General features: G+C 36.6%; 1 protein-coding gene across 8 annotated transcripts in view; it reads left to right on the plus strand.

Moving 5' to 3' along the window:
- Nucleotides 1–1,324: 1,324 nt before the first annotated feature.
- The window catches only part of GRIA4 (glutamate ionotropic receptor AMPA type subunit 4), a 2,450,678-nt gene continuing 2,424,248 nt past the window's right edge, over nucleotides 1,325–27,754 (plus strand). For 5 of the 8 annotated variants that reach the window (XM_044072591.1, XM_044072592.1, XM_044072590.1 and 2 more), the window contains exons 1-2: nucleotides 1,326–1,688; nucleotides 2,770–2,928. In XM_044072591.1, coding sequence (XP_043928526.1) covers nucleotides 1,601–1,688; nucleotides 2,770–2,928 — 247 coding nt within the window. In that variant the 5' untranslated portion in view covers nucleotides 1,326–1,600. Of the gene's footprint in view, nucleotides 1,689–2,769; nucleotides 2,929–27,754 lie in introns of all 8 variants that reach the window. The other 3 variants (XM_044072595.1, XM_044072594.1, XM_044072597.1) reach the window with 2 other exon arrangements.

Genomic DNA, 27,754 nt, shown 5'->3' on the forward strand with positions numbered 1-27,754 from the left:
ATTTTTTCTTTATTTATTGCTCTCTGACGTTCTTTCTTCACTTAGCAGAGCACTTGACGTGTGCAAACTTGCTTTTATATAACTTTCCATAACCTCTCACGTAACGTTTAATAAGTGATGTTAAAGCCTTTAAAATTACGGTTCCCGAGGAGAAGAGAAATGTTACTGCATTAAGCGACTTTTCGTAACTTGATGGCATCTTAAATTAACTGCGCGTTTAACTGACTAAATATAAATTAACATGAAGCTATCATTCACGCATCACATGAAAATGCATCATTGGCCAAGATGTTTCAGTCCGGGTCGAAATTCAAAACCGAATAAAGTATGCAAAATGCAGAATGTAGGCGGAACAAAATTCTCGTAAGAAAACAATTCAATCGTTGTTTATGTTGAGGAGAAAAGGGAAGAAGACATTGAAAAGATTATTGTTCTTCATTCTTATCTCTCATGCATGAAGGAGAAAGGTAGCTTTTAGCACTTGTCAAAACTGAAGTTGCAAACACGCTCCTGAGTGAAAACGAAGATGGGTTAAAGTGAAGGCAAAAGGGCAACGTTATGCTCTTTGTAATTCTCATGGACTGTTGATGTGACTTGTTTACAGAAATCCGTTGTGTCCTTCCTCTCTCTCTCGCTTATATCCTATGCCATTGATCCACTGCAACAAGGCAGGGTCTTTTACAGCAGCCCATCCAGACTCCTTTATATTCCAAACCGCGTGTTTCCAGCTGGATGCTTTTCCCGGTACCAACTGAGACTTGATGATGTAGTGTCCTTCCGTGTGATTACTACCAGTGACTGACCCCCCACCCCCCGTGTCACTTGTCATAAATGTTAAGTTAACCGTGCAGATCTGCAGAGGCTGGTCTTTGTCATATGCTTCTTTACAAATTGGTTAATATCCGTTATCTTCTGCTGGCAGTGGGAAATATAAGAATTATTAGGTTGTTTACTGTACCCCTCAATTTCTCTCTTAAACACACACACACACACACACACACACACACGTTCAGCGTTAGCAATCTGAGTGGTAAAAGACGGAAGGAAAGAACTGCTCTGCAGGATGGTCTTTGCAACCTACCTTGGTAAAATGAAAGAATATTGTGTGGCCAAGCTACTTTTAATTTCCTAGTCGCTTGATCAAATAAAAAAATGACCTAGAGAAATAGAAAAATACAGGTGTGTGTGTGTAGTAGTAGTAGTAGGGTGGGGGCTGGGTGGGGGAAAGTGAGTGAGACTGTTGTGTGTGTGTGTGTGTGTGTGTGTGTGTGTGTGTGTGTGTGTGTGTGTGTGTCTTACAGAGAGAGGGAGAGGGTGCGAGTGAGGAGGGGGAGAGCGCATGTCTCATCTGGCTGTGTAGCCACTAGACTCTGCTGCCACCACCAGCACCAGCAGCAACAGCAGCACCTCCACCATCTTGCATGTGCACCATTTGCAGCCGGACAGAACCTCTCCCTGGGCAAGGGAGACTGCGGGAAATTTTCTCGGTATGGGCTGGTGCTGAAACCGGGACCATAGCCTCTTTCTTTTCGTCAAGCAGCGCTAGGATCAGCCTCCATGCCTCTAAACAACGTTTGATAACAAAAGAACGAGAAACAAGATGAGGGTTACTGGCAAACAGATTGTCTTGCTATTTTCTGGGTTTTGGGGACTAGCAATTGGAGCGTTCCCCGGCAGCGTGCAGATAGGTGAGCAAAGGGGAGAGAGATCTATTTCCTCTATACTATTACTGATTTAATGGTCATCTGTTAGTGATAACTTAATGCGGATGAAGTCCTACTGCAGCTCATACTTTGTAACTTAACCTCACTGCATGCATTTCAGCTTCCAGAAACGTGAACCCCTTAAGCTGACCAATTTGTCAGTTTATTTATACTTCCAAATAAGTTGTAAATACAAAGCAATTGTTTATCATATATTTTATTGCATCTCTTGATTTCTCATATTTGCTTTTCACAGCTATTCGGGTTTTGAATTGCCTCTGAACGCTGCAGCAGGAGATGCTACACTACCGCAAGCGTTCTGTTATGGGATGGCTTCCCATTCATTTATGAACAGCCGCTATAAAACTTATCAGCTATATTATGCGCCCTGCTTCGTTTAGAGAATGCCACTAACCTTTTTGCATTGTCGTTGGGTGGCATTCTCTTTATTTTCGGTTTATTTCCCTATTTCTTTTTCCCCCTCTATAACAGGACGCAGCTATTTAATGTATTCCAGCACTGCATCATTTATCTTAGAGTACCAAAGAGGTTGCTAATGAGATTCTGGGACCGAGCTGAGTCTGCCTTCCATGTATAACAGGGCCACAGATAAAGTTGATTTCTGAGTGTATTTTACCTTTCTGATGCTCATTTGTTTATTAATCTAGTCTTGAAAATGATCATTTATTGCTCCTGGATTTATTTATCTAAAAGCTTATTCATAATTATTTTGATTTTAGTATTATGGGTTCTATAATTAAGATACGCTGGATGCCTTTCAAAGGTCACCTTTTAGTAACTAGAAATCTGGATATAATACAGTCCTGTGATAGTGAGCGTTGTTTAATAATAATAACCCGTAATCTTCAGCACCAGTATCTACAATAAATTGGAAAACCAAAGTAATGAAGCATGTGTAACGGTTAAACATGGATAATTTATTTTATTATTATTTTGGTGTTGATACTGTAATTACACAGTTACATGATTTCTGCTAGCACTAGCCTCTACAAATTATATGCACCCCCATTGATACCTATTGCATTTATCATTATTTTTATTGTAGGGGGTCTTTTCATCAGAAATACAGACCAGGAATACACTGCATTTCGATTAGCGATTTTTCTGCACAACACCAGTCCCAATGTGTCCGAAGCACCTTTTACTTTGGTACCTCATGTGGACAACATTGAAACCGCGAACAGCTTCGCTGTAACGAATGCCTGTGAGTAACACTTTAGTTGAATACGCATAGCCAAAAGCTTTAATTTACGGAGATAATTAAAAAAAAAAAAAAAAGCTTCTACTCCACGACATGAAGTTGTCTGCACTGCTATTGCTTATGTACAAGGAAAATGCAAGCCGGGGGCACATACCAATAGCGCCTTAAAGGACTGCAGAACAGTGAGGCTCTGTTCAGAACTGTGAGGTGCTAGGTCTCACACGTACAGTGTTTGATGCTTACCAGTTACCTTGCATTTTTCTTGCATCCTTGTGCCCATTCTTTTCCACCTTACTGTTCCAAGTTTTAATGACGTGTAGTGCTTGTGTTTGTGTGTGTGCGGATTGCACCACTTTTGCTTATCTCTAGAAAGTCACACAGTTGCTGGATCTCAGAGATTGTGAAGTAATATGAAGTAATGTATAAAGAGAGCCTTGTTGCTCAGCGCTGGAAACAACTACAAAAAGTAAAACAAAAGCACTATTTAAGGAATGGAATAGCAGGTTATGTTTAAAGCCTGAGCAAACACTAAGAAAGATTATTTGTATTCCTAACAGTTTTGCTCTTAAATGTAGAATAGTGGGTTAAACTGAATGGAACAACAGCTAGATAGAAGCTGCAAGCTGCAGTTGTTCTGATGATATTCGTAGGGGGTGGTATTCTATGCTTGATTATAATTCTTTATTGAACAGTTGTTTCCAAATGTACAATGGAGTGTGTGAGTGTGATTGTGTGTGAGACTGCATTTGTGTGTGTGCGTGTGTGTGTGCGCGCGTGTGTGTGTTGGGGGGGGGGGGGTTCTGGCTGCAGCCGCCCTCTTCTCATTGGTGCCATCTTACAGAACAGATAATGCGGCCTCTAATGTTTCACTTCAGAAGTGTTCTTACTTGCAGGCAGCACTGGAAATGGACTGCCAAGAGAAGGCTGTTTTTTATTTCATTTTTATTTAGTAGAGTTTATGTATGTAATATAAGATGATGAAATAACACAAATGCATAATACAGAAGTCCATTTCTGTTTATTATAAAACATATGCAGCATTCTTTATGTGTCTCTCCCTTCCAGTGAAGCTCGAACAGTGCTTCTTCTCATCAGCACATTTAGAAATACAATATATTACAAACAGGCATCTGTGTATTATGGTTCTGGAGAAACAAAATGTAGTACCTTGCATTACATTTATTGAATGAATATATTGCTCACATAGGAGCAAAGGGTACATATGAAGAAATTATGCACTATTTAGTATTACTTGGAAGATATATGTTTTACTTAGCTTGAACCATTATATTTTTTAAACAAAAGACTTGTTTCATATAGTATAAAGTTTTGTGTTTCTTTTATTTTTTCATAAAACCTCAATTTGGGTCTTTTGAATGTAGATTAATTGCATTGTAATTGTGTCTTCCCTTTAATTTAAGCAAACCTATGTTTGCATTTAAGTAGCAGTGGATTATTCATTTTCAGTAATGATTTACCTACCATGGGTATTAATTTTGTACCAGGGCAAGTGATCTTTTGTGTTTAGTGATAAAATAAATGCAAAATCAAGTAGAGAAAGAAGACAAAAACATATAATGTACTCTAAATCAGAGAATAATGTGGCAACACTAAGTAGAGGACACAAAGTAACTAATCTTACAACAGTTTGGACAAAGTATGTATTACTTGTTTTTGTTTTGTTATTTAGTGTGTGTTCTATGTGTAATTGGAAGGGCTAAGGAATGAGCCAAAAAGCAACATCCATGTAAGAAACAAGTGCATACAATAATGCACCAATGCACTTATTTAGCACTCAAAGTTAATTCCTCTAAGTCCATTGAACTTGAAAACTGCAAGAATCGCAGAGGTCATAGTCTTTAAATTAATCCATGTACAAATATAATGATTTTAAAAGCAAGTTGTGACATTTCATGTTGTAAGCTGTGAAGAGACTGTGCAAGTCTTGTGTTGTTTGAGCTGTTGCCTAATGATTTAAATGTACCTAATCTGTTGTGAAACTAGTTGGAAACCAAGAGTCCACGTTACAAACATGTTTTAATCTTTTAGGACATGCGCATTCATTCTATATACATGTTTTTTTTTTTTTATGCAAGCTTTGTCAGTACAGTTTGTATTTATCTGTCCAGAGATACTGCTGAATATGAATTTACTGTAGACTGCTGTGTCTAACTTCCATGAATGTGGAAGAGAAAACTGCAAATGATAGCAAGTAATGCATAAATACAAACAGATGTTCCAAAACATATCACAATAAACAAAGGGTTGCTCAAAATACTTTCTTAAAAATACGCCTCATGTACACAGCATACTTAACATTTTCATAGCCAAAATATAGATAAAACAGCTCCTAAGGTGTATAACATTAAGATACAACTATTTTGTTAGCTGTTTACGCAGTTATTTGAAACGGACAACTATAAAGTAGGACTGGCCCAGAAGGGCTGTTATCCTTCTTGGATATACATGAAATGGAATGTAGTTAACAGTAAGTTAGCAGAAGGAATTCTACAGGCCAAAATGGATTTTGAAAAAGAAAGTCAAAATGATTTTTCTGTGGTTCAAAACCCCAGTAGTCCAAATTTAAGAGTTGTGCTCCTTGCATCTCCCTGCTTGATGTAATGAGTTAGAAGGTTACAAATCTCAAGAGAATATTGACTCTTCCCAAGAGGTCAGTGTGGCCATCTTCCTTTTTGGCTGATACTATTCCTTTAGTTAAGCTGCAGTTTGTAAATATCTTATGCCTTAATAAGTTAATCTGATGATATAAGTTTAAACAACGTAGTCTAGCTGTTGATGCAAAGATTTAAGGTTGGAAGATGTAGTTACTGTGGTACAGGATTTTAGTCCTTCAGACCTCATTTGTGTAGTTTTTGACCTTGAGCAAGTCACGTATCCAGACATTGCCCCTAGGTAAACCCTGAAAAGGGAATACTTGTTTAGTGGGCCTACCTGGTTAACAAACAGAATTATTATTATTATTTATGGAATATACTATGAAATCATACATATTTACAATCAAATGAGCAAAAACTGAGGAATGTGCTTGTGGAATTTATTGAAATTTACAAAGGTGTTTAAGTTGAGACACATAACGTGAATCTACTTAATTTAAAATATCAGTAATGAGAACAACATAATAGATTCATACTTACTAGGCAACTTGACCTGTGAGGATCTTAAAAAGCCTAAACTTGCATTTCCATTTCAGGTTTCACCCCTTATATTTTACATGCAGGTAACCTAGGGACAGACTGAGCAAAGATATGCTGTGAGACTTGAATAGTCAGTATTGCATTCATTAATAGATAAAACATACAAGGGAAAACCAAATCAGTAAAAACACAAGCATTTAGGTGTGCCAGGCATGTGTGCCATAGAATTCAAAGGATACATACATGGCAGACCCATTCAATAGCCACCATCATCGTTAAAAGAAACAGATGAGCATTTCATTACAAAGACATGCAGATTCTATAGACAACAATGTGTGTCACTATTAATGTGTTTCAGTCAACAAGAATATTAACCACTGACAGTTAACAGCTACTAGTCAAATGTAGTCAACAAAACAATGCTAGTGAAATGAAGATATAGTTTATAGTGCTCAATTATACATGCATATTTAACGTAAAAATGCTATAGTAGTTCCCATTGCTTTGGAGGGATCAAGACTGAATAGTTTTGGTATACGCATGCCAATTCAAAGTGACATATAAGAACGCGGTGGCCTTGTCTCTACAGGAACAATGACGTGCTACCTAAGAAAAGCCACAACAAGCAGGCTGGAAGAAGCTCAACTGATTTGGTGAGACTATGAGATGGCCATATTCCTACATCCATGTGTTAGAACAGACTTCAGCTGCTCAAGTGGTCCCAATGTAAAATAGTTGTGTGTGTCCCCTTACTCCAGATTGGTTGTAAATGCTATTGCAAACCACTGGACTAGTAACAGAAAATCTAGGCTACTCCTGTATATTTTTCTTCTGAGATGGATAAGTTGGAAGAAGTAATACCTTACATGAGATCCTGTGTGGGCATGTAGCATGATAGATCTACCATGTATGTTAGGGAATGCCACAGGTGAAAAACATGAAAAAATATGATCTACATGTACACAGTATGACTCTAACTATAGAAAATTATCCTTTATTCTCCAGACTATGCACTGTTGATCATTGGGTTGGTACACTTCTTTATGATAAATCTGCTTATTCTCTTGCACTTGGGTTGGACTTTCTGATGGCAGGTACATACCCAGTTGCTCTTAAAAGAGGACATACACTATTAAAGGGATGCAAACTCCATTTTAGTAGGTAATGCCATCCTTAAAAGGTAACCAATACAAGCTATAGACATACTCATAGTAGGATATCTATTTTAGGCATTCAGGAACACCAGTAAGCCTGATGCCTAGAAATGTGCACCTTTCAGCAGTCACATTCACTACCTTAAGATTCCAGTAGATATCTGCATTGTTTTTATATCAATAAATATAACGTAAAAATATTACAGCTATAGATCTTAACTAAATGTTTTTTCTACTTTACTTTTAATGACTTTTTATCTGAAAGGAGTCACTTCACTTTGACTTATGATTTTATTTGTGCTATTTCAAAATGGGAAGAGGAAAATAATTTCAGGATAGCTAACATATAACAAAAGGTGCAGAGGATGTGCATCAGTTATATTTTCAAATGAGCTTTCTCTGAGAGATAATAATGGATTTATGTTGATTTATGGTGTTTATTTTGACAAGGCATTGTCTCAAAATGACTGAGGCAAGGAAGTGTTAATAATCTTTTGCTTTTTGCTCAAGCCTTTGCAATAACGTATTACTTTTCCAGTTCATACCTATATCATAGAATGCAGCATGCTCTCAAACTTATTTTTAGAGCACAGCGAATGTCAAAATTTCAGCATTTGTTTAACGGGTGTGAAATATGCAAAAATGGCAAATTACCACACCACTAGAATATAGATCTTAAGTATTAAGTACTACACAAAGTTACTATAATAATTTTATATCTATGTCAATATAAAACACCCAGTAAAGGAAGGAACTTTATCTTTATGTGCACAATAAAAAAATTTGTGGTGGATGCATGAAAATTTAATGCTTCGATGTTGTAAGCAGTAATACTGCATCATTAATAATTTTGAATGACATACGATGGCTGCATATATCTCTACTGATTTAAGAAAGTAGTGACTCGTGTGTGTGTGTGTGTGTGTGTGTGTGTGTGTGTGTGTGTGTGTGTGTGTGTGTGTGTGTGTGTGTGTGTGTGTGTGTGTATATATATACGCGCGTGTGTGTGCATGTGTTTTATATGCATGTGTTTTGGACTAATTGCATAATAACTAGACAAAGTGGTGCATTTTGTGAAGAAGATCCTTAAGTGGAAAACAGGTGAAAAGAATAATGTATTCTTCGAAAAAAAAATGATCAGAGAATTGGGAACAGATAGAATGATTTTTCCTGCTTTCCCAGGAACCATGGTGAGGTTTTTAAAGCATGACCGAGGGAGGTTGTACAAGAAAGTGAAAAAAAGGTTAGCCATATAGTGTTTAGGATGGCCAGAAAAATAAGTTAAAAAAAAACAGACAACACAGATATAAAGAAATATACTAGAAGATCTTCATCAAGAACATGTGCACAATCATTAACAGTTTACAGCAGTACCAAAAAACGGCAAAGTGAATTGCAACTTATTTATAAAGGTGACTACTTAATTTATGATAATGTTGAAAGAGCATTATTCATTAACTTTTTGTTTTCATGAAAAAAATCAATACATATTTTATGAAGTTAGGTAAATGGGGTTGTAAGGAGATATGATTTGTTACTTGCTTCCACTATGAGTGTACAAAAGTAAATGCACAGAGGATATGTTAAACTGAAGTGAATGCACAGAGGATATTTTAAACTGATTTGTTTTGAACTATTAGTGTATATTTTGTGGGAAAAGTAAAGCAGGGACAATACATTTTTTTCAAATTTCAGGAAATCTTTTTTTTTTCTTTCTATAAATATCTTTTTATGCTGCTCATTCTTAAATCTACATAATGACTTATTTAGTGTGTGCTATATTTTAATCCAAAAAAAAAGACAATATTCTGTAGGTATCTGAAGACAGAGTACATATTGCTTTTTCTTACTAGATCAAAGTCTAATTTGCCACCATGATTCAATATCATTACAATCACTCATCTTGATTTCATACACTTTATTATTGTATACGTTCATATTTTACTCAGTTTAGAAGATGTATTCAAAAACAGTACAGTGTTTTCCAGTTCTGTTTTTTTCTCTCATGCTTAGCTTAAGACAATGAGTTTCTAGTAGCAGTCATAGTCTTCCTTTAAATCAAGTTGCCTATTTGGTGCATAATCATTTTACATATGTAACTATATATGAGAGATGGCTCTGAATCATGAGTTGGTCTTTTGACACCACTTGCCCTTTTACACTGAGTGTTGTTCCCTGGATCTCATCCTGCATCTCTCAGTGGCTGCAATTTTTATATTTACATGTGGGTGGGTGTATATATATATATATATATATATATATATATATATATATATATATATGGATCTACTGTCTTTGAATGAATTTACGTTTCAGCGAAACGTAAATCTGTGAATGCATTTACACAAAAGTGTGTTTCAATGAAAACACACTTTCATGTAAATCTATTAAAATAAAAACTAAAAAAAAAACACTTAAAACACTTTTATGCAGGGGGGCAAGCCCCTCTGCACCCCCAAACTCTTCCTACTTTAATATTGTCACTCCGAGATCACACTACAGTGGGGAAAAGGGAATGTTCCCACATCCCCACTGTACTACAATCTCAACAGTTTGGTTAGTTGCACATCAACACTAAACGTTGATGTACAACTACATTAACATGCAAACCACATGTTTTTCCTTTATTTACCAACTTTATTTTTTCTTTTGCCTATTGATTTATGTGAAAGTGCGTTTTCGATAAAATGCACTTTCGCATAAATCCACTCGCAAATTTCCCATTTCAGTGAATCAGTGAAATGGAATTCTCAGAAATCAAGTAGATCCATATATATATATATATATATATATATATATATATATATATATATAAAAGACCTTTTAACTGGCACCCATTTCTCTGAAACCAAATCACCTAAAGTTCATTTCACTGAAAGTTAATTTCACCTAAAACTCATTCAACTGACAAGTAGTACTCTAAGGCAAGTTGAAGGTATATTTCCTTTCCCCACTGTAGTGCGATCCTGGTGTTAGCATATATAGTTAGAGGGATGTGGGAGGGTATGGGGGCATAATCCCCCACTTAATTTGGTTTTATGTTGTCTGGTTTTGTTTTACATTATTTGGTAAAACCCAACTAGGTGGAGGGCTATGCCTCGTACACCCCCCAACTATATATACTAACACCAGGATTGTATTACAGTGGGGAAAAGGACATATACCTTTGACTTGACGTGGAGTATAACTTGTCAGCAAAATGAGTTTTAGGTGAAATGAACTTTAGGTGATTTGGTCACAGTGAAATGGGTGTCAGTGAAATGGTCTTTCAGTGAAGTGATACAAATCTATTGGTTAACAACATAGTCAAATACATAGTAGCAGAACATAAGAACAATCACATTTAGTAGTAATATGCAGAAATTTTATATGCCCAGAAATATCGGATGAATATTTATTTGGTTATTGGATTTTATCTATTTCGAAATCCCAATTGGGCAGAAGCCCTTTTTCAGCAGAGGTCCAGTGAAAAAAGCTCTCGTGAAAAAAACAGTTTTTAACACAGCAATATTTTGCAATAACAGAAGAGTAAACAGAGTTCTCACAATAGTAAAACATACATACCACAACAATAAGTATACATACATGGGATTGAAACAGTTCATTGCTGGTCTTCAGAGTAAAGGGTGAAGTATGCATCAAAATAGTAGTTGCATCTTTTGTGGTATTAAAATGTACAATAGGGCTGGTTTGTTACCATATTTCAGCATACAGTTCATAGTGTAGGATGTGTGAATTTAGTACTATACTGATGAAAACTCTATTTACAGATGAGTATACCAGAAAGTTCTGTAATCCTTAGCATTGCAACCAGTACCATCAATAACAGCAGCCAAATTGGTGTTGTCTTACTCACTGATTGTCATATTATTGTCAGACAGTTTGTCAGGCCTGAGCAATTAAAACTGCACTGTTGCTGAGCAAATATTCTGATTATGTACTACACTCATTTAATGTGTGCACTTGCACATTGTTTTATTGATATAATAGTCTAGCTTGTCTCTTACATAGTGTGTCTTACTCTACATGAGGGGTGCTAGGCTTACTGCAGTGATGTGAGTGTGTTGGTTAGTATGTTTGGTAATTATTTTGAAAGTAAATGATTTTTGGGAGCAGTGGATGAAGGCTGGTTTTCTTGTCACTGTGAGTGAGTAGTTAAGTAAATAGTTTTGTGTAAGTTTGGTTTGTGTGTTTGAAAGTAAAGTGTATGGTTGTGCACATGCTTGTGCTTGTAATAGATTACCATTTCAAATTTGTGACTAGTTTTTGACTACTTGATCCTCAACTAGTCTGCTCTTGAGATTTCAGACCTAATCCAACCAAACACAGGCCCAGTATCAAATTCTATAAGCGGTACATATTTTTTTTCTTTTATGCTGACCTCAGCAGATGTGTTTTACAAAATGTTATATGCATACTTATTCCTTTATCATCCGTGGCTGAGGATTTTACATGGTGTAAATCAGAGAATATTTTATTAGTCTTATGGCAATATTAAGGTGTATGCTAAAAATCTTATTTGTGTATGCTAAAAATCCTATTTGCCAAGAAAGGATATAGTCTGACATTATTCTTATGATCATTTGAGTAATACAACATTTAGTTCTCCTGTACTGAGAAAAGAAACATTAACATGGCTAAAGTATCCCCACAATAATTCTTTGCAGCCGTTAAAGCCTCACTGTATCCCCTGTTCAGGAAGTTTGTTCCCCATACATCCCTTAATTATATATACTAAATCCACAATTATACAAAAGTGAGGAAAAGTTAATCACATCAGAGTATAAGTATGCCTGTTCACAGATGGGCATTAGAATAATAAGAGCATTTGAAGAATGTTTGAATTTGATGTAAGGTTCAGAAAAGGAGGATGTTGTCATGACTTTTAGGATACAGTGACTTCTGCTGAACTATAAAACAGTTTCAGTCATCTAAAGTTAGTTTTTGAATTGAAGTTTTTTTTTTTTACTGATCAGCCCAATTGCTTCTCTACCTGCACCCAATCAGTCTCTTTTTTTTCTGAAGAGCAAAAGTTAGCCATCTGCTAGCTAGGCAAGAGCCTTACTGCCCATTTGCACCTGCTTGGTTAGTGCAGTCAGTTTATTCATTTCCACAGTGATGGGAATTGGATGATAGAGAGCAGGCCAGCTTGCTAGACCCATAGAGCTACCACTAGTGGAGCACCTCCTCCCCTTTGATGGCTCTCTGAGCTGTGTTGCATGCTGCCAACCCCATGAAGTGTGTCTTAAGATATGAACAATGGCTGTCCATACTCAAATCTTCATGCTGCATAACTCCCAATAGGTGTGACTGAGCTCAGATCCGTTTTCTCCAGGATTGCATAGCTGGCAACAGCCTCTCACTCCCATCCTCTAGGACCACATGCATCAGTAACTAAGCCACTATTCCGACTCTGGTCACCTAGAACATAGTTAGAGTTTAATTCCTGTATGCCACTGGAGATGGGAAGAGTTTTAATTTTTGCCCAATAGTCATGCTGACTACTAGTGTTCAGGGTAGCAACATTTCTATCTCAGAAGCATCTTGGAGCAGAAGAAGAAGAAGAAGAAATAGCAGTTCATCCATTTGCTCAAATATTCTAAACATCTGAGCTGAAGTTTTCTGAAATTGAAGAAGGTGTTTCCCATAAAATTTGTTTTTTAATACGATTAGTGTTTTCACAATCATTTTACTGGTAGCATACTTTTGAAACTCTTACATCAGTTGATTAACAGCCCTAATTGAAAGAGCATTGCATAGCTATACATCAGCATTTAGAATCTTGATATAAAATCATTATTATTAAAAAAGAACTTGGAACTTATTGAAGGTGCATGAAGCACTGTAGAGAAAAGATATGAAGAATAAGTTTTTATATTATGACTGAAATGTTCCATAGTTTGTACACACCTTGCTTTGTGTTTCAGAAGATAACAAGATGTCTGGAATGCAGCAAACCAGTATGAAGTTTGTAAAAATATTAAATGATAAAATCTGATTATACTTTAATGCCATGAAAATTACATTTCATCAATATATATTCAATCTCTTAGGATTACTCTGCCATTTGTAATTAACACCCTAATTATGACCACTAAATACTACAAATTCCTCACCAAAAACAAGTATCGTTATGATGTGGTTATAGCTTGTTGGAAGTCTACTAGCTCATTTTACAGATTGGGCTAAAGGTGCAGCTTGTTTTAAAAAAGAATGTAGTAAGTGAATAGATTTTTTTGCTCTCAGTTACCCTTTATCGATGAAAGTATGGGTTATGTATTAACGCACTTATGAGTGAAATTATAATTTATGTGCTCTACAGAGGCCATCTGAAAATCATTATCTCTAGGGTTAAAAGTGAAATTTGTTTGACAATGATCGTTCTTTCTTATTAAAACTTAACATCACATGTTAACCTTAACAGTTGGAATGTACAGCAAATTAAATAATATTATTTAAAGGAGAATAAAGAGTCCTACTTTCTCCAGCTCTAAAAGCATTCAAAGAATATTTTAGTGAACACTTCGCTGCTAACATTTCAGACTGAATGTCTGATATATTTGAATTTACCTCTGATATATATATATATATTTTTCCTCTGTGATTATGCACTGATTTTATATCACACTGTTTACTGTTATATCAATGTTATTTATACAGTGTAATAGATTATTGGCACAGTTTTCAATTATGTTGGTATATTAGGAAAGGAACACCAAAATGTGATTACTAGTTTCTGAGAAATAGATTTAACTACAGAAAATTGTAATAGAAAAATAAATGGGAAAGACTAACAAACCTGTTTCCAAAATTTTTAAACAATATCAAAGTCTGTCATCACTTCTGCAGAAAACAATACAAAATAATATATTCAGATCTGTATTCAAACTTCATGTTTTGTATTATGTACTAGTCCCATCAAAGTTAAAACATAATTAAATGGCCATTTATCATAATAATGCTATGTCTCCCTTTATTTTTAATTTAGACCCAAATCTCTCCTTGCCATGATTCAGATGCAAAATGTACTCTTCTTCATCAATTGCAAGTTATCAAAGTCCCCCATACAAATAGTATTTTAAATCAATAATCAAAGCTCTAAAATAATTCTATCTTTACAGTTACTACTTTCACTAATATCTTAATCAAATTTAGCTTTTTAATATGAATTGTTTGTTTTTTATTCTCAGCCTAAGTAACTTACTTTTACAATGTAAAATCCACTACAGAAATAGTCACCATAAATTGCCACAATGTACCACATCAAACATATTACCAGCAAGTTACACATGTAACTGACTAGATATGCATTTATTGTTCCTGCAATTTTACTTTTATTTGGAGACCAAATCACTGAAATAATTAGCATTCAACCGTGTATTGATATACAAATGACAGAACTTCCTGAGCAATTTACATGAACCATGCATTACTACTAACCTGCTTCACAAATTATTAATTATTAAATCCATCTCCTTCAAATACTTAGGACATCAACAAATCCTCACAAAGAATATCAACATCTACTCATCCTGTTTTTCTCCATAACACCCTATGTCTAAAACAAACTACATTTGTTTTTGTTTTTTTTTAATCTGTAAATATTTCAAAACTAAGTATTCAAATTTATTACCAAATAGCAAACCAAGACCAAAATATAACTGGCCACACTCTTCCCTCTATAAAATATCAGTTCAAAAATTAGTGGAGATAGTCACCTCAACTCAGGTCCCACTGTTTATAAAACCATCTATTCCAACCCATAAATAAACCAGTCACCTAATACATCTCAGCAAAAAAAAAAAAAAACAAAACACAAACTGACATTACTAAATATGAACCTAAGAAGTATGTGCAATATAATCCATGACATACATGCCTACCTTGCCACGTACATTCCTGATGCAGTCATAGCTACTGAAACCTTGTTAAAAAATAAATAAATAAAGGATAACGAGATCACCCCCCCCCCAAGATACAATAAACTTAAGTATGACAGACAAAACAAGTGTGCAGGTGGTGTAGCAATCATCTATAAAAAATCCCTAACCATCACTGTACTTAAACATGAAATAACCAAATTTAACAATACTGAACATTTAATAACACTCCTAAAATCAACAATAGGAGTACTATACATTTAACAGCAATTTTTATACCACCAGGGAATAACATTAATACAGCTGAAACCATCTTGTATTGGATATCCCAACAAATTAACCATGAAACTATAATACTTGGAGACTTAGAACAATGCCACTACATACTGCTGTAGAACACTTTAATAATAAATTCTTACAGACCTTAAATAATCTATCACCAGTATGTAATAAAAGAGTAAAGTCCAGCCCAGCACCATGGTTGACAAAAGAAACAAAAAAATAATCATGATAAAAAGGGATAAAGCCTGGAAAAATCGGTATAAACATAGAACTCAAAATGCCTTCCAGCAATTTAGACATCTTAGAAGCCTTGCAAAACTCCATGTCAAACAAATTAAATAATCATACTATACTAAACCGCAACACAAACATAAAAACAACCCAAAACTTTTTTGGTCATCACTAAATAAACTACTCCATCCCTGGCAAGGCCACCACTCCCTCTTCAAAAACAGAGGATTCAACAGATTCTATCCCCACACGGTTTAATTCTTACTTTATACAATCAATATTCTCTCTCCTAGACACTAATACATCTGGTCCCCTCTCTCTACCCCAACCCAATCAACACTACCCACAGCTCTTCAATTTAGTCTAATTCCTGCCTCACTCATAAGGAAGTTGCTCCTTATACTAAAAACTACATCTGTAACTGTAGAACAACTGCCATCAGACTACCTAAAAATGGCCGCAGAAGTCATAGCCTTCCCTCTGTAGGTCTATAGCAGAACAATATGTCCTATCACTATGGAAAAAATCCTACATCATACTACTGCACAAAGGCAGCACATCTACAGTGGTTAATGACTATAGAACAATAGTGATTCTCTCCCCCCTCTCCAAAATATTAGAGAAATGCATCCATATGCAGCTGATGCAATACCTAATCTCAAAGAACCTGCTCTCAGAAACATAGCATGGCTTTCGGCCCCAACACAGCACCAGTACTGCTCTACTACATTTTGCCAATGTAACAAACCAACATAGAAACTATAGTCTGCTTGTGACTACCATGTTATTAGACTTGTCAAAGGCATTTGGTATTGTCTCACACCAGGAACTACTCATTTAACTCTCTTCAGTAGGACTTTCAGAATACTCCTTGTTGTGGTGTCTTAGTTACCTATCTGGAAGGCAACAAGCAGTTAAGTGGCAACAAATCTACCCATCCTTTCAACCAGTTACTACAGGTGTCCCTCAAGGTTTTATCCTAGGCCCTCTGCTATTTAATATATTTATTAATAACCTCCACTCATCATGCTAGTTTAGTTCAGTATGCAGATGACTCAACATTAACATGTGAAACCTCAACAATAAATGAGCTCCAAGACATTACCCCAAAACCTCCTATTCAACCCCAAGAAAACTAAGTTAATGTTTTTTAACCTCAAAATGTTTCCAAAATCAAAAGCAATCATTTACCATAAAGTCAGCAAGTAATAATGTAATTGAAACTGCAATTCACAGTAATTTTCTAGGATTTGTAATAGATGACAGTCTCAAATATGACCGGCATATACTGTACACCATTAAATCTGCACACCAGAAACTAGCCTCCTTTTGTAGGATCAATGGATTCCGTAGAGATACTGCAAGAAAAATTCTAGCCACTCCCTTCTTATTGCCAGCTGTCTTATACACTGCTCCTATCGTAACAAACTTAAGCAATACTCAAAGAAAGAAGCTTGCCTCCTGCTACAATAAAATAGCTACATTTGCTACCGATCGCCTTCATGGGATGCACCATTGTCATAGCTTAAAGCAATTAAACTGTCTTGAACTGCACAACTACCTACATATTCACAACTAACTTTAGCACACAAACTCGTTCATCATCTAGAAAAATGCCCTGCACTACAAAACCTATTACTGTTTTACTCTCTAGCAAGCGACCTCCATTCTAGTAACAAATTCTTATTACTAACGAATAAGTCAAATAATGTTGCAGGAGACTCAATCTACTCTCAATATGTTGCTAAACTCTGGAATAGTATCCCCACACAAATAAAAATCTCAAACAAACTCAATAGTTTTAAATCACTGCTTAAACAACATCTTAATCAATCCTGGTCTTGCACATGCTCATCACAAGTTTAAGAATTTGTGTTCACCACGATACTCTTCAAATACTCTCTTTAAACAAAATACTAACAACCACTCACTGAAATGACAAAACAATGTTTATACATAACTGCTGCTTGTACATTCAACGACGTTGCATGGGGGCTTTCCCTTTAGTAACTTTCACTGCTGTAAAATCTTAGAATGTATAAATGTAATTACTGTTATGTTTAAAGGTAAATAGAAATGTAACTACTCTGTTTAACTGGAACTTAGTATAATGTAATGTAAGCAAATGGAGCTTTTCTCCCCGGGCCTTTGCTGAAGATGTATATTACCCAGTTGGACTTTCCCAATAAACAAAGACAAATAAATAAATTACATAAAGTTGTATGAGTGGGTCGCTGATCACAACCTGCTTATTATGTTTTTGAGACATGGATACCAAGAAATTCACCAGAGTGAAGCAAAAATGTTATAATGTTCAAGTGGGTAAGTGAAATGGAACAATCGCTGACTCTTTTCATCCATATCTTGGGCCACAATAGGAAGACTAAATATATAGACAGTTCAGAGCAGCTGGACAACGAGTATGTTGTCTACAATGTGTAAAAACACTACCATTCAGAGAAAAAAAATGTCTCAGAAAGAGTATGTACATGCTATAGAGATTGCAAGCAAGGGTTAAGATTAAATCTCATGCTCTGGAGCAGTAAAGTAAAATTCTTAATTTATTGTTACAAAAAAAAAATCATACTCACTCACAGAAGTCAGTCAGGCTATATTGTCTGCCCATTTTCTCACAGTTATGTTTTAAACTTAATACAGGCAAGCAGAAATTGCTGTTTTATTTAAAGTACTTTCCTATCACTTGTTCCATTATAGAAACACAGACTGTGTGTATATTCTCTTTCAGTTAGTTGAGTTCCTGCAATTTTGTTTTATATGCATTTTCTCATTTCATTCATACTTTCTCATGTTTTCCATCCTGATCTTAAACTCTACCCAAAAAAAAAAAAAAAAAAAATATATATATATATATATATATATATATATATATTGTGTACATTTTCTGAATTCAATTCACTCAGAAAGGCTACACTAAGTGTACAGATAGTGTACACTTTGTGATAACCTTTATGAATGGGGCTTCATGTTTTTACTGGGCCCGATTCCAAAAGACTTGCCCTCAGTGTAAGTGATCACTTACACTAACAAGCCTGTTTATAGATTGGCCTTACACCAAAGTATGTCACTTATACTGAGAGCAAGTCTTTTGGAATCAAGGCAGACTTGAGAGCAACTCTTTAAGAATCTCACCCATGTCTTCATATTTTCTCTTCTGATAATGCCTTTGCATTATCTAAGTGGTTATTGTTATTATTCAGTTCATAGGTTCATACTAAGCTAACTGCCCTTGCAAGCCATTTTAAACCTAGCCGATTATCCCTTTTGAGACTCAAATCCTGCACTTTGTGTTTGTAAGGCAAACACCTTAACCATTAGGCAGCCCTCCCAACCCCTAATTATTATTATTATTATTATTATTATTATTACTGTGATATTTCCCAAAAGGCCTACTATGATGCATGATTCTGTTTCATAGTGAAGTTTTTTTTCCCCTTGACATTACCTGGTACTTCATGGAGGCAAATAGTGCACTTTAGTGAAAAAAGTTGTAGTGCATATCCATTAACATATGCTAGGCATGTACTAGTTTCCATTTTTGAGACTGAAGCTATCAAGCATGTCAGTTTATCTTTTATAATGATATTCTTTGATTTTTGTGAGTGACCATCTGTAATAGAGTTGTTCAATTTACATTTGAGCATTAAGCTACATAGAGTAGCTTACTTAGTGATTTTATTCTAAAACTGTCATTAACTCTTCATTTTCATGTAAAAGAGTGTGATATTTGACTGAAAGCACACACACAAACACACACACACACACACACACACACACACACACACACACACACACACACACAGACACACACAAACACATACAGACATGCATGCACTAATACATTGACTCTGGTCAGTATCTAGTTTTAAGACATTCTATAGATCCTACAGAATCAGTGGTCTTCCTAAATACTTTCCTAAAACCAAAACATATTGATATGCAGGTACTCCTTGTCTGCATGATGTCACAGATAATATAACAAATATTAGAAGGAAATAATGCAACATATCCACAAAGCTACGCTTCAAGCAGAAATCAGCAAAAAGTACCACTTAAATTATTTTTCTTTCTTTTGGATGGCACGGCTGTACTACAATTAATTCTGCTCCCTCACAGAGCTTGCTTTTCCACTTGAGTTCCACAATAGGGTGCTTGTTCTCCCTTTAGGCTGTTGCTAAATGGAATGTTTTTTTCTCACACCTTAAAGATATTTCTTAAGTAAACTGCTGTCCTAAAACATTTTGGATGTGTACGTGTGTGTGTGTGTGTGTGTGTGTGTGTGTGTGTGTGTGTGTGTGTGTGTGTGTGTGTGTGTGTGTTTGTTTGTGTGTGCCTTTGTCACGTTAATCCTCTGATGCACTGATATTTTGTTTTGGACTGTTCTGTCACTCACACCCACTGAGTTTCAGTATAGGCCCAAACTCCACTGTGGCCTTTTCCAAGGTGTTCATGTGTGTGCACGTGAACGCACATGCGTGTGTGTTTGTGTGTGTGTGTGTGTGTGTGTGTGTGTGTGTGTGTGTGTGTGTGTGTGTGTGTGTGTGTGTGTGCAGGTGTGTGCAACTTTGCCGTTTTAATCTTCTGATGCACTAGTATTTTGTTTTGGGACAGTTCTCTTACATACACTCATTGAGTTTCAGTATATGTCCAAACTCTATTGTGGCCTTTAGTAGGGTAAAGCAAGTATTAGAGAATGCATGAATGAATGAATGAGTCTCATGTTCAACTAAAGAAAGTAAAATTCATTTTTGCTGAGGAAAACAAAAAGAAACTTGACATTTTGATGATATTGTTTAACTTACTGGGAACAGATGCATTCTTTCAGTGATATATCATGAGAAAATGCTGGAAAAGATTTCTACTAGTGATGTAAGTTCATAGATTTATACTGGGTTAATGACCACCATGGTCTTTGTAAGCCTAGCCATACAACTCATCTCAGCTTTGTCCTGTATGTCTTGGATGCCTGCATGGTGGGGTTATGTTAGCAAGGCGGAAACTAAGGTTTATGTGGATGGGGTATGTTAGTTGGGGATTAATTTACTTTCTACCTCTGTCCATCAGAGACAAGGGAGCCAGATCAGGGGCAAATTTCTAATTTCCCATCTAATGATCAAGGTTTTATTTGAACAGGATCAGGGATGAGCTCTGCTGCATGTGGATGAGAAGCTTATTCCATAGTAATGAGGGTCATGGGGGAAAATTCATTTATACATACAGCTTTAGTACTCTAAGTGGGTTTATATCACATAATCGAAACGTGATATCATCGAATGCCATAACAGCGAACTGCTAACCTCGAATGCTGAAAACACCAAAAGCTGAGAACAGCGATTTTTTTCCCTGGGAAAAAAATCGCTGTTCCAGCACACAACACAAAACACAAAAACACTAAAAACTATTGCTAATGTGGGGGGCTTCGCCCCCTCACACACACATCCCCAATGTGGGGGGCTGTGCCCCCCACAACCCCCCTACTTAAATATACCAACTCTGAGATTGCACTGCAGAGGAGGAAGCCGCAGAAATGGCCAATCAAATTCTTCCCTGGGAAAGAATTTGATGTTCCGCGGCTTCGCTATTGTCAGTCTGCAAGGTTTTGGGTTCGATATTATAACATTCGATGTTATAACATTCGATGTCTTGGGGCTTCGATGTTATGATATAAACCCCTCTATCTCCTTTTCCTTGCCTTCTTCTGCTCTGCCTCCTCTGTCACCCCATTCCCTTGTTTATACCCCTTTTATGTCATGTCTTTTGTTAAATTCTCTTTTTGCTTTTACTGTTTTTTCACCCCTTAATGTAGCTCAGACTACTGCATCTTTGATCCAGTCCCTTGTTTGTAACTTCAGTTGGCATACTATTCCCTATATCATCTTTGATCCCTTTAACTAATTCTTCATAATCCTGTCCCTTACAAATCATATGCTATTATCTTTGCCCTTGTGTTCCTACCCTTCCCTTCATCGCTAAACAATATGATGTTGTGATTACAGTGCCTTCACCTATATATTCCATACTCCATCTATTTTCAATAAAACTACACACATAATTCTGTCTTTTGTCATAGGTTCATTGGAGATTACTAGGCTAACATCTTAAGGGACCTTAAAAGCCTAGCCAGTATAACCCAGTTTATCCCAATATATGGTCCCTTGGGGCAAGAGGATGGCATGGATTTGTGCCTGTGCATTGAGTATATTACAGATTGCCCCAATGTATAGCATACATAGACACTATCCCAGGTGTGAATTTGTGATTCCCCATCCATTGATCCAAACTGAATTTGAATAGGACCAGGGGAAGGCTCTGCTTAATGTGAATAAGAAGCCTGTTCCAAAGAAGGGGTCATCTCTGAGACACATATCTGTTTCTCCAGCATGTTTTGTTTGAGCCGATGACTAAATTTAGATCCCTAGATCAGGTGACCCACATGCTGTTTGACTTGCAGACATGTAGCAGCTCCATCAAGGCTGGATTTGTGAGTGCCTTGTAAGTCAGGCATAGGTAAACCCTTAATAGTCAATAGGAGACAAAGTAAAAAGATAGGGCTTTCAGTCTGTCTGCATAGCTCATGCTGTTTACACCCTGTATTTTCTTTGTGAGGAACCTCTGAGGTCACTCCAGCTGCTGTGTCTAGTCAAGTATATGCCAAATGACACTCTGTCCTTGATTAGTTGTCTAATGTGGACAGACTACAGCAGGGCTAATCATTTCCTTAGATCTGGATGGCATATCTTTAGTTATAAGTTGTGCCACATAAAAAGATTTCCTTACCACTGTGGATAGATGGCAGTCAAAGTTCAGGCTAGCATCTGTGTACCTAGATCTCTCACCTCTAAGTCCACTCTAAGGAGTATGCTATTGATGCTGTAATTCGTAGGGGTATTTGACTTCACAAAGGGTATGATAATGCATTTTTTTTGCATTTATTTTTAAGCCATGGTTCTGGCACAAATCATTTGTCTGATGTAGATCCTCCTGAAGGATAGCTACATCATTGAGGGATGCAGTTATTGCCCCTGGCTTGCAGTCATCGGCAAACATTGTCATCCAGAGGTGTTCCTCATTTGTCTTGACTTCAGAGCGGTATGTTCCAAACAGAGGTGGTCCCAGTGCTGCGGTCTGTTGCATAACACTAGTAACTGACCTCTTGCCAGATCTTTATTCACCTATTTTAACCACATGTGTCCTGCCCATGAGCCAATTGGCTATCCATCTGTTGACAAAGGGATTTATGCCCAGTTTTGTGAGTTCATTTATAATACCTAAGTGGAGAATTGTGTAAAATGCCTTGGCCAGGTCAAGGTAGGTGGTATACACTGCTTTACTCTCATGCTTCACCTTAGTGACTTTTTCAAAGAAATCCACTAGGTTCAGTAGGCATGACCTGCCCTTGACAAAGCCGAATTGGGTTGGGTCCAGTGTTTGGAAATCTCCTATGTCATTATTTGATTAGTCTTTCCATGGCATTACAGGTAAGACTAGTCAAACTTATGGGTCTGTAATTTTCCTGGTCAGTAGATGACCCCCCCCCTTTATTCAGAGGGATGACTGTTGCTGTCCTGCCTATATTGAAACAAAGCCAGTCCAGAGGCTGTGGTTAAATAGAGATCCTAGTGGACCTGATAAGTCCTGACTTGGACATTGTTAGGCTCCATTGAAGCCTTATTTTTAGCTTTAGAGAGCACAATGGCAACCTGTTATTTGGTGATAATTGCCGGTGGAGTGGTGGGGGGTATTTTTCAGGGAGAACTGGAGTGATGGGGAGGTGAAATTTAAGCTGAATTTGTCGGCCAGCAGATTTGCTATGTCTTCCGGCTGAGTATAGGGGTGCCATCTACAACTAATTCTGCACATTGTTGGGTGTTGCCCTTATGATTGCAGACAACTGAAAAAATGCCTTATGACTATCCTTAGCTTTGGAGGCCATTATTACCTCAAAGTCTGCTTTCAGAGACTTGACTAGTACCCTGATTTGTCAGTTTAAACTAATGAGGGCCTTATTTCTCTGTTGTGCACATTCTGTCTTACTTCTCAATAGGATTTTCTTTCTTATATTTTACAACCTATTAATAGTAGAGGTCCACCAGGGTGTCTTGTTTTTGTAGTTTGACCTGGGTTTATTTCGATCTGGTACTGCTTTTTATGCAGTTGTTTATGTGGTCATACAGGGCTTTTGTGTGTGCCTCTGCATAGGTTTTTCTGTTTTCTGGATTTGGAGAGCTTGGAAATTAGTTATGCCATCCTTTAATGGGGGTAATTTACCATGGAGAAGTTCTTAAAGTTTTGGGGTTTAGGTGAGGGGACTATTTTTACCTTTATTTCAAGGGAGACTTCTTTGTGGCCTGATCTTACTAGTTAGGACATAACACTAAGGGAGTGCTGCACTCTCCCATATTTGTGAGTACCAGATCTAGGATATTTGTTTCCCTAGTGGGAGTCAAGAAATCTTAGGAACTGCATGTTAGTTGTCATGTTTACCTCCCAATTAATGGAGGGGTAGTTGAAATAATCCATAAGTATGGTGTTAGGCTGGATTTATTTATTCAGTTATTGCAGTTTGTTAACAGAGAAAGTCCACTGGGCCAAAGTAGCCCATTTTCAATGGAGGCCCGAAGAGAAAAGCTCCAGACAGAAAGACAATATTATAAAAAACATTCAAAAATAATAACTAAGTACAGCATCTTTAAGATATTTACAAGAATAACAAATTAATGTTCAATCGTTGTGTGATTTTAGCAACTTCATGTATGGTGTGTTATTTTATCCACTTCATGTATGGTGTATGGGTTTCCTGGTTCATAGTGGGGGAACTGCCATAGCAAGAATATGGCAATGGATTTTTTCCATGGTTAGTTTGACATGGAGTAGCTCAAGCATGTCATATTGTTTTACCAGTCTTGAGGTGTGCTTATCCTTTAAGTAGATAGAGACACCTCCATTTTTAGCTCTTTCGTGTTCAGTAGGAGGTCGGAATGTATGAAAGGCATTATAGCCATACACTATCAGAATTATTTTTGTGGATTTGAACCATGTTTCAGTTACTGCACGGATGTCAGAATTCTCCCGGGTAAGGAGAGCTTCCAAGGAAGACAGTTTCTTGTTGAAGCTCCTAGCATTGAGAAATAACACCTTTAGCTTGTCCTGAGTAGCTTTTGTTATGTTGGAATGTTTATCTGTTTGACAATGCCTAAAAATGCCAGTATAGGGGTGCATAATGTTTTGGCCAATATCCAAAAGCCTAGAGGTGACAAGTGAAGACCTTCCCTCCATGCTTAACCCCAACCTTCCCTGGCAAAATAGGGTGGTCTATCAACTATGTCCTCCCAACCTGACGTACTGGATCCCTTTGGAATGACACCAGTAACTAAATCAATTGTTAAAGTTGATCATTCTCTGCTGTATTGTGGCATCATCCTTAGAGATGGCAGAATGCTGCTCAATGCTAGCCTCATACCTGCATGTGACACATATTCTGAGAGCTCAATCATGTCTCTCTTCATATAGTCCAAGGAGGTACATCTCAGTTCATTCATGCCCACATTGACCATAACCGAGTCATTCTGATACTTAGGCATAAGTGACCTGACTTCTTGTGTGATCTGGTGAATCCTGGCCCCTGACAGGCAACTAACTGTAACTTTATTCTAATCCAGCCTGGTAAGAGGGACATCAGTGTGTCTCACAATGGAGTCTCCTATGACCAAATATTGGGTCATGGAGTGTTTCACCTTATAGTCTTGTTAGTTGAGATTATGAGGACTGTGAGAGGCGTTTGAGGTTTGGTTAAGTTACATGTGAGCACCTGCACATATATGAGTCTATGTGTGTGGTCCTTTATGGGTGCAGTGACTTATGTGCGTGAGTTGCTGACAACATGTTTGTTGCATTTTGTATCTGCATGTGAGAGTCTAGCCTCCAATGTCAATATGTAACTACATCTCTCACATACTGTACTTGTCTGTTCAAGAATTAAGTGGTTGTCAGTGTATATAAGGCAATTGTTACATTGTCTCAGGATACCCATGTCCACCAAGTTGGAGGCAGAGATAGCAGGAAAGTGCTCATCCATGGTTGCAGGTTCTAATGTGTACTTGAAAGGAATAGGCATGGAGGGTGATTGTAACTGCATGAGGGCAGTGTGCTTATATGTGATAGCCTGCTGCTCACCTAACCAGTGATGCTGCCAACCATCAAATGAGATGCTCTGCTCAATCATCTAAATGAGCCTCTCAAGGTTGAAGTTAAAAAACGTTAACCACAAGAGTTTCATTTATAAGTGAATACTAGGCTAACTACCCTGAAAGGCCATTTTAAGACTAGGCAATAATTTGGGGTCAGAATTAAACCATGTACCTTGCACCTATGAGGTGAAGCCCTTAATCATCATGTCAAACCCTTCTCCCTTGAAGGAGGATCCAGTGTGGCTAAATGAATGACTGCCAGTGCACATTAACAAATCACATAGAATATGATTTGCTATGAAAAACAGAAATCAGCATTCTGTTCTTTGGTGTCTTGTGCACATGATGTTTAAGGAAAAGTATCTCAGTAGTGTGCACAATGACTATTTGAGATGTTATATGAAACCCAAAAAATGGAGTGTAAAGATTTACCATTTTATTTAGCTGTAAATGTAGCTATGCAATAAGAAAAATGCTAGTACAAGCTATGGAGTGAAGAAATCATCTTAAAAGTCAGAAGTTTGCAGTGATCCAGATAAAAATAACTTTACTTATCCACTTGCAATTTTTTGGAAATCTCTGTTTAAGACTGACATGATAGTGTCTTCTTTTTGGGTGTATATTGCTGTGCAATGTGTGGCCAAACATCACATTTCTGGAATCTCAGACTGAAATACAGTATAAAGTCAGTGTCCTTTTTTTCTGTTGTATTTCCAGTGTTATAATACCTGCAATTACTTTACAAGAAAAACTGCTGTTTTTGTTTGGTCATTCGGCCACTAAAAATCTTCCATTTCAGAATTCAGAATTCTTAAGAGACACATATGATGTGGTGTCCATATTTTCAGACATGACATAGACTTCATCGGGGACAGTAGTTATAAAATGTATTATTTGCAAATTTCTTAGAAACAAACAGAAGTATGCTTTTTTTTTTTTTACTTCTTAAACATCTTTCTTTTGAGACACTTTCTGAGTTTTATAATAGCTAATAAAATATATTAAAGTTCCCAGGCTTTGTGATGAAAAATTTTAGACACCAGTAGAGGTATATCAGCTAATAAACCATTTTGATATGGATTTTATTGATTGTCTACTATGCGCAAAATCACCAACATGAAATGGATTTTATTATTTTATGATAAATTTCACTGTGGAACACACCACTATTGATTCCCAGTTTACTACTGATTTTATTGTAGTTTTTCCCACACCTTTTTGAATATCAGGTTTAATTCAAATTTACGGGAAACCTTATTTTACCCAATCTGTTTCCTGCATTAGTATTCTATTGTTTGTACAACCGCCGGATGTCAGCTCAAAATGCTTCATTTTTGCTGTCACCATCATAGCACTCAACATGTTACTGTAACATCTGTAGGGGGTTATTTATTGATTGGCTTAGTGCTAAGATCTCAACCTCACATTTTCTATATTGAATCCTGAGATGCAGTGATGATAAAATTGGTGAAACCAAACATGAACTAAGAAGCTTTCAGGTTGGGGTGATAAGGAGTTTGAAAACACATAAGAGAAAAGTTTTTGGTGGTAGAGATAAAATGCAAGAGGGCAGACTCAGTGTAAGATTCATGTATCCATGATTGTTGATGTGCATGACTTATGCTAAAGGTTAAGTCTTTGTTAATCTTAATTTTCATTGAACTATTCTGGAGGAAAGAAAACAGTAAATAAAGGAGCATTCAGGTGTAATGAATACTGCCACTAATTATACTAATTACAGCTGCAGAAATCCCCTGCTCAACCACAAGATTTATTTATGTATTGGCATTTATTTACTGGGACAGTCCACTGGGCCTTTAAGAGCTCATTTTCAGTGGAGGCCTGGGGAGAAAAGCTCCATAAAAAACATGCACACAGAACAGGATTTAACAGTTAGTAAAGTTCCACAAAAAACATGCACA

The sequence above is a fragment of the Protopterus annectens genome, chromosome 5.part0 (genome assembly GCF_019279795.1).
Source record: "Protopterus annectens isolate FY-2018-M chromosome 5.part0, PAN1.0, whole genome shotgun sequence".
NCBI classification, from domain to species: Eukaryota; Metazoa; Chordata; order Ceratodontiformes; family Protopteridae; genus Protopterus; species Protopterus annectens.